The sequence below is a fragment of the Paramormyrops kingsleyae genome, chromosome 9, assembly GCF_048594095.1.
Source record: "Paramormyrops kingsleyae isolate MSU_618 chromosome 9, PKINGS_0.4, whole genome shotgun sequence".
NCBI lineage: Eukaryota > Metazoa > Chordata > Actinopteri > Osteoglossiformes > Mormyridae > Paramormyrops > Paramormyrops kingsleyae.
In genome coordinates, this window is record NC_132805.1 from 4,401,126 (window position 1) to 4,415,096 (window position 13,971).

The window sequence follows — 13,971 nt, forward strand, 5'->3', positions numbered from 1 at the left end:
ACTGTGAAATCACCTGACTGTAAGATTGGAACTGGAGACCCTCTGATGGGTACAGAGGCCTGACCCACAGAACCACATGCCTATCTAGCTAATGCAGCTAATGCTAATGTGAAGAAAAACACACAACCAGATCCAAGCAGTGTTTTCAGTTCTCCCAGGTAGTTAGTTCAATAAAATGATTCTGCTTGGCCACAGAGGCTTCCCATTAAGGACCATGATTTGAATATCCCTGCCTTGGGATTTTGTATGACTTTATGAAGTTCCATAGTGTTATTTTTTTGTTAACTGTCACTTGTGGGAAGCAGAACAATGACGTTTAAACGTAGCTGTTGACACGCTATTTACAAAAGTGCAGATTGATAAAGACAAGATGTTTTAAAATCAGTTTTGTGACATTTTTTCAGTCAACTGTCATGAGAAGCTGACTGATATCAAGCTTGAGTTTGCTTTTTTTAACAGACAAGAGCCCAAGCTTACACTGCATTGTAATCTCTTTGCCTTATGACCACATCGAAGTTGCTGATTATCTTGTGGTTTGCAAACTCATTTACCATTTATTGATGTATACAGGTACAACTGTGTTTAATTTACAGCTGTTTTTACCCTACTTTGCATCCTAATGAAATGTCATTCTGACATTTGTTGACTATCACAGTGGTCTGTGCTTGCCACCTGTTAGAGAAGTATGGTAAGTTTTCTGAGAGACTGAAACCTTTCGGAGACGAGAGGCACTAAGTGTGCCATTCCTATGCAGGTTTCAGCCACCATGGGGAAATCACACTGTGGAAAATTTACAAAACACTTCATCTACTGAAAGAAATTGCTGCAGTGCTTTCCCTACTGATGTTACTGTCAGTAGTTGAAAGGTGTAGTTTGAGTAACCTGCTTTATGACAGAAGTTCAAAGAGTAACAATGATGAATTCTGACCTTAAAGTTTCATCATGCATGTGCTGGTCTGTGGTGCCGAATTCCTTTTTAGATGGTATTTCTCCAATTCACAGCTCAGTTATGCTGATTTCGTTTATTCAAAAGAGTACAAAGTGATGATTACATAAACAATCATTTAAAGATCACTAAAAAGAAAAGTGCTCCCTCTTTCCATATTGCCCCTTTAAAGAGTCATAAATGCATAACTCAAACAATATAAATGTAAACATTTTAGGAGAATTAGCTGGATGATCAAGCATCTGATGGGCTGTGACCAAAGCTGTGAAGTTCATTCTGAATCACAAATCAAGAAAATGTGCTTGTATGACGCATGCACTAGTGTGTTCTGCCAGCAGCGCATGCAGCGTCGCTCCTTCACACGGTAGGAATGACGGCAACCTCATCCAGAAGAGGTTTAAGGAGCTTTGGGTCCTCCTGCAAAGACCAGCAAATCAATTTGGAACAATAGATATGTAATAACGGTTACAGAAAGACAATACCTTCAGTTACATTTCTCATTTGTAATTCATATGATGGGTCATCATTTACATGCTGGGTGATCTACTCGTACGTGCCTAGTATACGACACATTCCATAATTGAACGCATTTATCCTCCGAAACGGCTCACATGCACACATTGATGCATTTTTTTCATGGCTGTAGCTCCATTGAGAGCCACATATCTCCACCATGTACCATTTGTATACCATTTTGTATCTAGAGTATGTTAGACTTACATAGATTTATATATTAAAATTTATTTTACGTTGTAATTTTTCATTTGTATTTTGTAAATTGCCACAGTGTTGTCTGCTCGTAGAGTCACATAACACTCTTTACTCTGTGTAAATGTGGCAAATAAAACTCGTGACTTGCCTTAAAGGATCTCCCTGGTTTATGTTCAGTTTAGTTGCAGGGGAGTATGTGAACATGACACAGTTAATAGAAACTATTTTTGAATTTTTAAAGGGAAAAAAAATTAAAACAAACAATTTACCTTATCCTCCTTGTTTTTCTGATACAGAGCCTTTAGGTTCAGGACAATGACACTGATACTGATGCACAGCTGTACAACAGCACAGACGAGCAACAAAAGATCTATTCCCCCGAGCATAATCTGGGGGGGTGAACAAGAGGAAAACACTTAGATTAGAACAAGATTAAAGTCAGGGAACCAAGCTAACACAACGGAACAGCACAGATCTCTTGAAATTGCTATGATTACTACTCTTTTTCATCATAACGGTCACATTCACTGTTTATAAATTGATGGTTTGGTTTCAGATGTAGAAAACAATATAAATATAAAATGACAAACAAAATGGTCTCCACACCGCATCAAAGAACGTGTCCCGAACACAACCCACCAGCATCATGTGCCTTTTCTCCTGGCAAAGCTCCAAGATATTGCGCCTGTTAATGTCTCGCATGCGGGCGACCTCGGGCGAGATTGTTGTACGGTAGCCGTAGCCATAGCCGTAGCCGTAGCTACCTCTGTAGCTATCTCTGTACCCATTCTCCTCACAGATCACTGGAACGCCAGCTCCATTAGCCAGGTCTAGGGAGTACAGCACGATGGCGGTCACGGCGATCGCGCCACAAACAAAGCTCATGCATGCATTCAGGAAGACCTGTGGGCAAGAAACAAAGGGGTGAAATCCATACCAGCACTGGCACTGTTACGGCGCTGCTACAGTGCTTCATTTTGCTGTACTGAACTGATAGGTCCTACGACCTTGTGATGCACTGCTTTCCTGTCCAGGACATCCTACAATCTAGTGATGCACTGCTTTCCTGCCGAGGACGTCCTACGACCTTGTGATGCACTGCTTTCCTGTGCAGGACGTCCGACGACCTTGTGATGCACTGCTTTCCTGTCCAGGACGTCCTACAGTCTAGTGATGCACTGCTTTCCTGTCCAGGATGTCCTACAACCGTGTGATGCACTGGTTGTCTGTCTAGGACGTCCTACAACCGTGTGATGCACTGGATTGCTGTTCTGGGTGTCCCCCAGCCCTGCGTCATATGAAACTACAGACCCGCCAGAGAGGCTGTTCAGAATAAGTGTCTAGACAATGACAGATGTAAAAGCAATCAGTTTGCCACATTCTTCTACACCATGTAGTGTAGCAGTAAAGGCCATTGGGCTGTAATGAGGATGTGTCCTAAAGTCCTAAAGAGACGTTACTGTGATGTACCCTTAAGTGACACAGTACCCTACAGAGAAGCCTGCATAATGACTGCAACTTATCAGTTATAAATGTTTTTTTATGGGGGCAAAACACCTTAAGAAATCTTATTTTTTTGGAGCTTGTTTGGTTTCCTCAACTAACAAAGTGAATGGGAAAAATAACCATGATTCCTAAATTATTCAGTTTATATTCAGAGTAATTTCACAACTGACGTAATTAATATCTCAATAAAGGCTAATTCTCATCATTAAACACATGCAAATAGACAGAAGCGTACTGGGAACATAGCCAAAAACTGATTAAGTTAACAGCAAAACAGCAACTGACACAATAACAGCAAAAATATCTAGCAATGGGGGAGAATCCCAAGCAAGCTTTGCTGCGATTTTCTTACTTTGGCTACTAAAGACCTCCAACATGTTTAATAAATGAATCAGACATCAGCAGGTTCATCTTGACTTATGAACCACTGAAATGGGGCTCGCTTACTAGGTGTGTGAAAGCTCTACAAGTTCCACTTAAGTAATCTGAGGGTGTGATGTCGCTGTGCGTTGCGTGCGACAGTGTGCGGGAGGAAGACAATCTCTTCTGACTGACCTTTGACTGGTTAGCTAGTTTCTGTCTGTGATTATATTAAAGTGTATTTGTCATTTCAGCTCTCTATTGCAGATGTCATACACAAATAAAATTCCACTCCTCCTTGGTCATATTGCAAAAAAATAATAGAGCAAAGCAATAAACAGAACAGAATGTTTAACCCCAAAGAAAGTGAGTAGCAACTAGTTAGTGATCAGATAATGATACACAGATAAAATACTTCCTGGTTTTCAATTCCCATTATGTCTGATGATCAAGCTCAATAATCATTTATATTTATCTTTCTGTAATATATAACGTGTCCTCTTTATGACATCAACATTTGGACTCTTGCTGTTCATAGAAAAAGCAGATGGCCAAGTCAATTAGATTAGGCAACTTATAATTGAGGCAGACTGACTTATTGTTATTAAAATAAGAACGAGTGGGTGTAAGACGGATGGATTTAAAGAACTCACCAAGCACTGACTTGGAAATCTTTCAGTGAGAATACACATGATTCCAGCAACAATGAACTGTCAAAAAAAAGACAGTATTAAACTATTATCCGGAAGATGCAAGGTATTTTTAAACCATCTATGTATTTCATAATAAAACATAATAGAAAGGCAAACTCACTATTGCTCCTATCCAGTAGGGGGCATTGGTTGACACCAAGGGTCCATAGTAGAAATAGCTACCAGTTGTGATTACAGCTCCCAGGCCAATGTTGAAAAGCCCCAGCAAGATCTGGACAGTCTGTAACGAGATTTCAACAAATCGTGGAAGTCAAAGTGATGCAGATCTTGTTTCAGAGATTTCTGAAAGCCATTCCAATGGACATTGAACACAAGCCGATGCCTCACATGTTCTACTCCTTATTTGCTGATTCAAATGGATTAAGCACAGCAAAAAGAAGCTAAAATTTGTTTATTAAACTTGCCTTTCAGTTTGTGGTAAGCTCAGTTGGTTTAATCGTGTACCAAAGTAACTGGATAAAAGTATTACCTCTATTATCTATAAAGATTTTAACTGTCATTCCGTTAGCATTCCCGCATAACAATATTAAACTAATTCATATATGTTAAAAATGGTCGGTGGGCAGTATTTCCCAAGCTGGTTCCTGGGGACTCAGAAATGGGGCCACGTTTTTGCTCCCTCCCAGCTCTCTGCCAGACAGCCCACTGTCTGCAGGTCCCCAAGGACCAGATTGGGAAACGCTGCCCTAAGGGTAACAAAGCAGTGCGTACCCCAAGTGCTGACTGTGCTGTACCCAGGAGCCTGTGCAGCCCCTGGGACACAGAACACACTGGGCTGCAGCAGATGGCCGCCAGAAGCTGGAACATCAGGGGAACTTTGCTTTTTGTGTTAGACTTCACAGTAAAAACTGTGACCCCATCAGCTTTCGTCACAGACACTGGCATCCTGGCAACTGGAGAGATAAATCAAGTGATTAGCACAGTATATGAATGGGATAATTACAAAATATATTTATAAAAAAATGCACAAAAATTACTGTATGTCAGGGTCGGTTCTTAGTTCCTGCCCTTGGTTCGCCCTCGTTTTCTATTCTGGTTTTGTTTTCTACCTTTTGATTCTATAATTAGTTTAATTAGTATTCCTACTGTCAGATTAATGTATCCTAGTTTGTCTGTTAAGACTCCTAGTTCTGTGATCATCTTTGTTAGTTACCTGGTGTTCTAGTCGATTGGTTGTCTTGACAATGTTTCACTCCAGCTCTCGTTTGCCTGGAGTCGTTTCACTCCAGCTCTCGTTTGTTTGATTACTTTATCATGAAATTAAAATGTCTTTTGCAATAAGGGTGCGTCCAAAATCATGTGTTTTCACAGTAGACACTGAATTTCATCAGAAGGCTTCTGCTTAGCCGTTAATAGAGTACGTACTGTATGTATGCACTTGGATACACCACATCTACCATTCTGCATTTGCCTGAACCAGATGTTTGCCAATGACATGACTTAACTACAAGAAAGTTCAAAACTATATTAAAACTATCAACGAAAAAAAATTCAGTCCAACTAATGTCATTGTTTTCTACATAAATTTATACAGAGATGGAATTTCTTCCACCATATTGGCAAAAAATTCTGAGCAAGTGACTTTCTTCCTTGCTTAAGTGAGCCAGTAGGATAGCATAGCAGCATTAGCATTAATCGGTTGTGTAGCATAGCAGAGCAGCATAGCATCCATCGGTTGTGTATGATAGCATAGCAGCATAGCATCCATTGGTTGCACACTATGGAACTTTGCAGAATGTGGCATGTCACCTGAGTAATGAGTAATGTTTGTCTAAGGTCTCATCCATCCGCATTCGGATATACTGCTCACTTCGCATTTTATGTTTTATGAGCCTAAAAAAAGGCATATGTGGGGAGGGTTGACTTTTTTCAATTAATTAGGAAGCAATGATCGTCCAATAAGAGTTTAGGTAATCTCGATACCAAGAATACAAGACCGTACTTGTGGTGTACTTCTGTTGTTAGTATTGGAACAGGGCTTCGGCAATGGAAGATGACGTAAAACGCAATGTTTTCCCCGCACCCCACGACTGTACCTCCCACTCCCCCTTGAAGGTCAAGTTCATTTTATTTAATTTTATTTTATTCTCTACATAGCGCCAGATCACATCAGAAGTCATTTAAGGTTACCTTTCCTATAGTACATAGCAGTAAACATTGTCATTTTATTAAACAAACTAAATAGCCTTATGTTATTTATCTTATTTACGGAACAGCTTGTCATTTTTGTCTCTACACGGTCGGGCGTTTACAATTCTCCTCCGCTCTCTGTATCGCGCATGGCGGAGTTCCGCCCGCATGCGCGCGCACAGACATGTGCGCGCACACACAGGTGAGCGCGCACTCCCACCAGCGGACAGAGAGCATGCGTCGTGCGTCAACCACCTGAAAGGCAGACAAAAATATCTGCGTCTTTTAAACGCTCACAGGGTGGTGAAGATGGAAACACTTGCTCTCCTGCGAATAGCAGAAATGTTATGATGTTCAGAAACATCATGAACATCATGAATCCTGTCGGTGTCGCCCCCTCCCCCCCAAAGCTGTAAATCTAGGGGAAACACTGAAACAGGTACACAAGAACACAAGTATGGTCATGTACGCATACTGAGATTCACCCTCACTCTCTTTCCCGTCTTTTTTTACCATCTGCAGTATTTCCTTCTGGCATATCAGGTTTTTCTGTTATGCAATATTATGTTTTTGGATACATGAAAAATTTATGTTTTTGTACTGTACACCCAAATCTCAAGGCTTGTTTTCACCCAAAACATGTCAGTAAATTCAACGTTATGAGACACACACTAGTCAAATGTCAGCCTGGTTTATGTAACTGTGCATCAACACTGAAGTGCCACTTGTTTAAATCCAAGAAAATGGTAGTTTGATCTGGCCTACAACTGGTAGGACTCTAAATTTACCTTAATCAATATAAAGTTTCTTACAGTCCACGTCCAAATCACTAAATACACACACACACACGCATGAACACAAAGCCAGGGGCAGGAACAAACTGTACACCCACAGACATGGCGTAGTTACTGAGTTACGCACAGGACCCCCACGCTGCCAACTTATTACGACCCGGGGAAAGAATAACAAACAAAAGGAGGAATACACAAGAAGCACCTCCATTTATAAAGCATGTAGTCTCAAATAACACACAACTGCATCTGCATGGAAGGCAAGACAAAAATCAGTAGAGAACGCCCTAACCCGCTTACAGCAAAAAGGAAAGGAAAGTAAGGGAAGTAATGGAGACTGAAGAGTCACAGCTGATGTTTAATAAGACGAGACTGGAAAGCCCAGCAGATCCCGCTCATCTCAGCATACAACATATCCTACTGGTACAGTGAAAACCCTCCAGCAGAATCAAAACAAAATTACCATATAACCTCAAACGGTCACTTAAATTAACTTAGACCAAGAAATCTGAGGATTCTTGTTTGTTTGCGATTATACTGCATGACGATTATAATGTTGCTTAATATGATTTAATGTCCTACTAAAATTGCTTCTCCGATTGTTTTTAACGACAAAGTATTCATTGTGCAATACAAGCTACTTTATGATCTTTATATTCACTTACACAAACAGGAAGTTCATAACCAGGGAAATTCCACTTTGCCAAACTAGAGCATTATAAACACAATTTCAAAGTTAGCTGTGATTATCTTTACATTATATTTATGTTAAATATGACAATACAACTCAGAATATCCCACATGAAAAAAGCCTCTCATCTCACAGACTTACCTAATGGGTTCGGTAAATTGCAATAACGTTTTCCCGAAGCTTTGAACGGCGTCTTCCCTGCCTGATTTACACGAAAGGGCGGGCTGTAGCCTACGTTTATTCCCGACAATCCCTCCTCCTTGAAAGGAAGTTAATAATTACCGTAATCATAACCTCAAGCTATTATTATTATCATTATTATGTTTGTTACTAAAGACTATCTCCTGCGTATGGCTCCGGCCGGATTGCTGTTGCATTAATTGCGCTTAGAGTGCATAGCTGTCAAGTCTCCAGGTTTGGCCGGTGTTCTGTCATAAAATACTACCTATCGAGCATTTCTACTCATGTGCAGTTCCACCGTTTTGGGATTAGGGTTAGGTTTTAGGGGTTAGGGTTAAGGTAAGGGTTTTAAGGGTTTTGGGGGGTTAGGGTTAGGGTAAGAGTTAGTGTTAGGGCTATCGATTAGCACTACGGTAGCATTTTTCGACAAGGCAGCATATATTAGGATGACCAGATAATCCATGTCAGGGAGGACACTCTGAGCCAGGAGAGGAATTGTAAATTACCATTTCAATTAGACGGACCTGGATGTCACTTGAGAACTGAGTTCTTGCTGTGTGCTGATTGGTCAGTCTCCTATAATCATGCTGGATGAGTCTTTCAGTCAAGGAAACAAACACAAGTCAAAGCACAAGAAGGGCTGAACTATTTAGCTGAGCGCAGGAGCCTTTCAATTCGAAAGTAGTTTGTAAAACCCGAAGTAGCTGAAAGTGTCCTCCCTGACATGGATTATCTGGTCACCCTAGCATATATCGACACAACACCGGCGCGCTAAGTAAAGTCGACTATAACTAAAGCGCTTCCCAACTTTCCGAGGTCCGCGGACTGGTTTACGTACAGTACAAAAGTTTCACGAAATTGGCTGCTGGCGGATCCTTTGGCGGTTTATCAAGTTAAACCGTTTATAAGTTAAACCGTTTTTTCACCCAGATTCGATCAGAAGGCATGAATGTGAGAGGTCGTTAAAAAAATAAATATATTATTTGTTTTAGAAAATAAGCAGCCCCTCCGCAAACCCCCAGCGTTCTGTGATAAGGACTGGTACCAGACAGCGGGCAAGGAGTACTGGACTGGAGCCCTTCTGTTGGGACTCCCGAGCCTATGGGATTGGCCCACCCTGCTTATCAGCACAAAACCTTTTTACTATTGCAAATCATAGAAAAGTCCCTGATTAAATGGATGTATAGGTCAGATATAGGGTAATGATAATCCATCCGTCTTCCAACTTATAAATTACAGAGTCACGGGGGCCTAAAGCCTATCCCACGCAGCACAGGGCACAAAGCAGGATAAAACCCAGTATGAGATGCAGGGGTGGGATTCAAACCCATATCTATGGAAAGGTGAGGCACTCAATGAGCCACAGTGCCCTGTTATTTTGGCTAAAATTTTGGGTTATATTAGCTTCTGATGTTTCAGATGTTAGAATTTATGAATTACAGTGGTACCTCAGTTCTCGAACTCAGAACTCGAATTTCTTAAAAGTTGAACCAACCAGTTCGAAAAAAAATTACCTAGAGCTCGATCTGAATCTCAGAAGTCAAACCGTGAACGCCGACCTAAGATAACTAGTACGCTCTGGGAAATGAGTCACGCGGCACGTCTCTCTGCGGAAACAAAGGGTAAAGCTTCAGTCTCAGCCTGGCATTTGCTGTGATAGCATCCTGCATGTTTACAATAACTGAATACATACATTTAGACAATGATAGACAGTAACAGTAATTATTATTATATAATAAAATACATTTTAAAATAAAGATTTTTTATTCATTATTTTAATATTAATGATAAACCATTAATACGTTTAATTATAATAATATTGTTGTGCCGAGCGGGACGGAGACGCAGATGTCAGGGTATCGGGGAATATGGAGTATAATTACAGGCAAGGCAGGCAAAACGCAGACGGACAATACAATGACCAGACTGGGGAAACAAACTGAAATGCGGACTAAATACAGAGGACTAATGACAACAACCAGAAACAGCTGATCAGACTGGGATTCCACACGGGGGCCAACGAGGGGGCGTGGCACACGGAAGGAGCGGACAATCGGGGCAGGACACATTGTTTGGATACATTTATTTTCTTACTTTACAAATTACTGTTTTGATAAATGTGCTTGGATGTGTTTAGTATAGTATATGCTCTTCCTGTTTTATCCGGTTCATTTTGTGTTTAAATGCTAAAAAAAAACATATTTAGGTGTAATTTTTTTGGGGCCGGGAACCAATTAATTGGTTTACCATTATTTTTTATGGGGAAAATTCCATCACAACTCGAACTTTTTAGGATTCGATCTGGAGTTCTGAACGGATTAAACGGATTAAATTCGAGTTCTGAGGTACCACTGTATTTATAACATTGGCAGACGTACTTTGCATTAAAATAGTTTACAATTTGAGCTATACAGCTATTGGTTGGTGGCATATTTCTGTTTATATGGTATATATATCTGTTTAGCTCTGTGGTTTACTTCTCGCTCAATTGTGGTCACATTTACTTCATGTGAATAGCGGTGTTTTTCCGTCTGTACCTGTTAAGCAGCAAATGTTTCGTAGATGAATGTAGGATGAAAGCTATTGAGAATGTATGTGCTTTGGTGAAGCAAAATATTGAATTGTGCTCACTCATGGAATGTAGATCTGTGCAGGGGTAAGTATGAAATATGAAATTTTATGACATTTACAGCTCTGGAAAAATTAAGAGACCACATCAACATTTTTAGTTTCACTCATTTCTCAATTTATGGGTATGCTTCTGTGTAAAATATACATTTTTTGTAAACTCCAACCTGGCTCTTCCCTGCTTCTCATTGTTGAAGGGCTTCTTCCTTGCTTTATGGGCCTTCAGTCCTGCTTCTTAGAGCCTGTTACGAACTTCTCCTAGCAGTGCACTTCACATCACTAAATGTTTCCCATTCTTTTTTAAGGTCTCTTGTTAAATTAAATTAAGGATTAGATTAAGATTAAATAATGCAGACTTTTTTTTTAAAAATGGAGTGGTCTCTTAATTATTTTCCACAGCTGTAGTTTATGACAATAGTGAAGAAGGCAGCAGGGGATTGACAGGCGGATTGGTGCAGCGTCAGCAGTGACACAGACACTATCATTCTGTCATGGTGAAGAGAGAGCTGCGTCCGGAAGGCAAAGTTATAGATTTACCAGTTGATCTACATTCCTACCCTTACCTATGGTCTCAAGCTTTGGTGTAGTGACAATAGAATGAAATGGCGGAAACAAGCAGCAGAAATAAGTTTTGTTCACAGGGTGTCTGGGCTCAGCCTTAGAGGTACGGGTGAGGGTCTCTAAGTAGAGCTGCTGCTCCTCCGCATCGGCAGGAGCCAGTTGAGGTGGTTCGGTCATCTACTGCAGTGTTTCCCAACCCAGTCCTCGGGGAACCCTGGACAGTCCACGTTTTTGCTCCCTCCCAGCTCCCAGCCAATCAGGAACACCGAATACGTGGTACAGGTGCGCTGGGAGCTGAGAGGAAGCAAAAATGTGGACTGTCCAGGGTTCCCCGAGGACTGGGTTGGGAAACGCTAATCTACTGTGTGTAGGATGTCTCCTGGACGCCTCCCTGGGGAGGTCTCTCGGGCATGCCCAGCCTGGAGGAGGCCCCGGGGCAGACCCAGGGCAGGCTGGAGAGATGATTGTGGCTTTTGACACACTTTGATTCACCATTGTACTCTGTTACATAGAATTGAATTTGATGTTGGTTTATGTGGAATGGTGTTGAAGTGGTTTAATTCCTGTTTGACTAATCAATGTGAAAATTTTCAAGTGTTAGGTTTTGTCAATGAATGAGGAGAAAACCAACGTTCTGCTGATCAGAGAGAAGAGCACAGTCAGTACTGCTGTAATCTTTACACTCCACTCTGAGGGTCTGAACTTCAGCCTCAGCAGCTCAGCTTGTAACCTTGGCACCATCTTAGATCCAAACCTCTTGTTCAAATCTCATGTGGATGCAGTATCAAAGGTGCACTTATTACAGCTATGCATAACTGCCAGGGCCAGTGCCTGTCCATCCCTGTCCTATTTTATTGGTCCCCGTTTGGCCAGCAGGTGTTGCTATCCATCCTGTTCCCATGTCTATCTTAGTTCGAAATCCCTAGTGTGTCTCCCCCTCAATAGGCTAAGTGTGAGGCCTTGACACGGTAAACCCTTTGGTTGTGAGGTTTGTTAGGTTGCCTGGTTCATGCTCTTATTAATTGTAAGTTATTTCACCTGTGTCTTGTTGTTCCATGGCCTTGTTGATTGGTCGTTTTTGATGATGTACACCTGCCCTTTGTTAGTCCTCATTATCAGTGTATTTAAGTGCCTGCCTTTGTTCATTTCTCCAATCAGTCATCGTGTTAAGCGTCTATGTTCACGTCGCCGCGTGTTGTTTATCTAGTTCTGCTTCCTGTATTGCTCTTTTCCTTAGTTGTTACCTTTCGTATTTTTTTTTCGTAGTTTTTGTTGTTTTTTCCGTACTATGGAGCTAAATCAGAGCACATACACATGGTCCCTTTATTTGTAGTGTAGCCTCTGGTGTTCCGTTTCGTTTAATAAACCCCTTTGTCTAGGAGCTGTAAGTGGATCGTCACCCTCATTTCCCCGTCTTCACCATGCCACGCCATGACACATAACATTACCTAACTATGACTTTTTTTTACTACTCAAGACCCTGAGAAACGAATACATGCTTTTGTATATAGTAGGTTAAACTACTGTAACGCTCAATTATCTGGGAGCACACACCATACATTAAACACCTTGCAGCATATTCGAAATGCAGCAGCTTGAATTGTCACCAGGAGCAGGAATTTTGGACACATTACCCCTACAGTGCAGTATTCCCTGCACTGGCCTCCTGTCAGGTTCAGGACTGACTTCAAAATTCTACTGCACCTGCCTACCAAACAAAACTGATCCATGTTTATAAGCCACATCATACACTCAGATAACAGAACATAGGTTCTCTTGTCACCCCAAATATAAATAAAGTAACTGTTTGGTGGTATAAGGCACAGTCGTGGCTCTGAGGCTATTAATTTGTGCCAGTAATTGGAAGGTTGCTGGTTCAAATCCTGTGAATACCATGAGTGATCTTACTCTGTTATACCCTTGAGCATGAACCCTAACCTGCAATTGCTTTTTCCTGGGTATGACATTAATCTACATCCAGCCCTGCAAGGAGGTCCTCTGATTTACAGGGAAAATGTGGCAGGAGTGACACAAAGGTTTGTTTATTGGGGAGATGAATGAATCTAAATTAAATATTGGGGGGGACATGCCCCCCTTCTTCCCCTAGTTCCTATGCCACTGGATGCAGCCTACAATCTGCCGACTGACACTAACGTGTGCAGAGAACTGACTCATTGATGGCTGAGAAAACTCCTCACATTCTCCTGTGATGCCGGTAACTGAATAAAAATCAAAACAAACTTCCAGAGATTAAACCATCAGTCTCACAATTTCAACACCAGCACAGCTGGCCTTTTTTTAAAACAAACAAACAAACAAACAAGCAAACAAACAAACAAAAAGGGAATAGGTCATGAACCCATGACTGCGTGTATTTTGGGTTAGGGTTATGTGCCCCTTGTTCCCCCAGTTCCTATGTATTTTGGGTAATATATTTTTAATGAACTTCAAAACAACATAATTATTCTGTACAAAAATTGTGCACAGATTGACATTTTCGAAATGAAAAAAATAATTTGATGAAAGTATTTGTTATATTATGTATTTGTAATGCTTCATGAAATGAAATATCTTAAAATAAAAATTCTTAATATTAATGAATAATTCTAATTTGGATTACAACTCTAGGAAGTGAAATGAAATTGACACTTCCTTTTCGAGTCATGCCCCTTTCCTGTGGCGCTCATCGAGAAAGGGACTCCTTTTGCTTAGCGCGCTATTTCGAAAGGGCCGCTCATTCTCCGGGACAGTAGC

At 41.0% G+C, this 13,971-nt stretch overlaps 1 protein-coding gene across 1 annotated transcript; it reads right to left on the bottom strand.

Moving 5' to 3' along the window:
* Positions 1–1,007: 1,007 nt before the first annotated feature.
* LOC111838482 (transmembrane protein 176B-like) lies at positions 1,008–8,184 on the bottom strand. Its single transcript, XM_023801516.2, has 7 exons — positions 7,990–8,184; positions 4,948–5,129; positions 4,337–4,456; positions 4,177–4,233; positions 2,297–2,560; positions 1,927–2,046; positions 1,008–1,363 (listed from the first exon to the last, which is right to left on the bottom strand). The coding sequence occupies exons 2-7, from the start codon at positions 5,119–5,121 to the stop codon at positions 1,304–1,306; spliced, it is 795 nt and encodes a 264-aa protein (XP_023657284.2). The 5' UTR covers positions 5,122–5,129; positions 7,990–8,184; the 3' UTR covers positions 1,008–1,303.
* Between the last annotated feature and the right edge of the window lie 5,787 nt (positions 8,185–13,971).

What these genes read in the sequence shown, in the direction of transcription:
- LOC111838482 (XM_023801516.2), bottom strand. Translation starts at nt 5,121, where the DNA reads ATGCCAGTGTCTGTGACGAAAGCTGATGGGGTCACAGTTTTTACTGTG. An exon ending in CCTACTGGATAGGAGCAATA is followed by an intron (nt 4,234 to 4,336) that starts GTGAGTTTGCCT and finishes TTTTTTTGACAG; the next exon opens with TTCATTGTTGCTGGAATCAT. An exon ending in AGAAAAGGCACATGATGCTG is followed by an intron (nt 2,047 to 2,296) that starts GTGGGTTGTGTT and finishes TCACCCCCCCAG; the next exon opens with ATTATGCTCGGGGGAATAGA.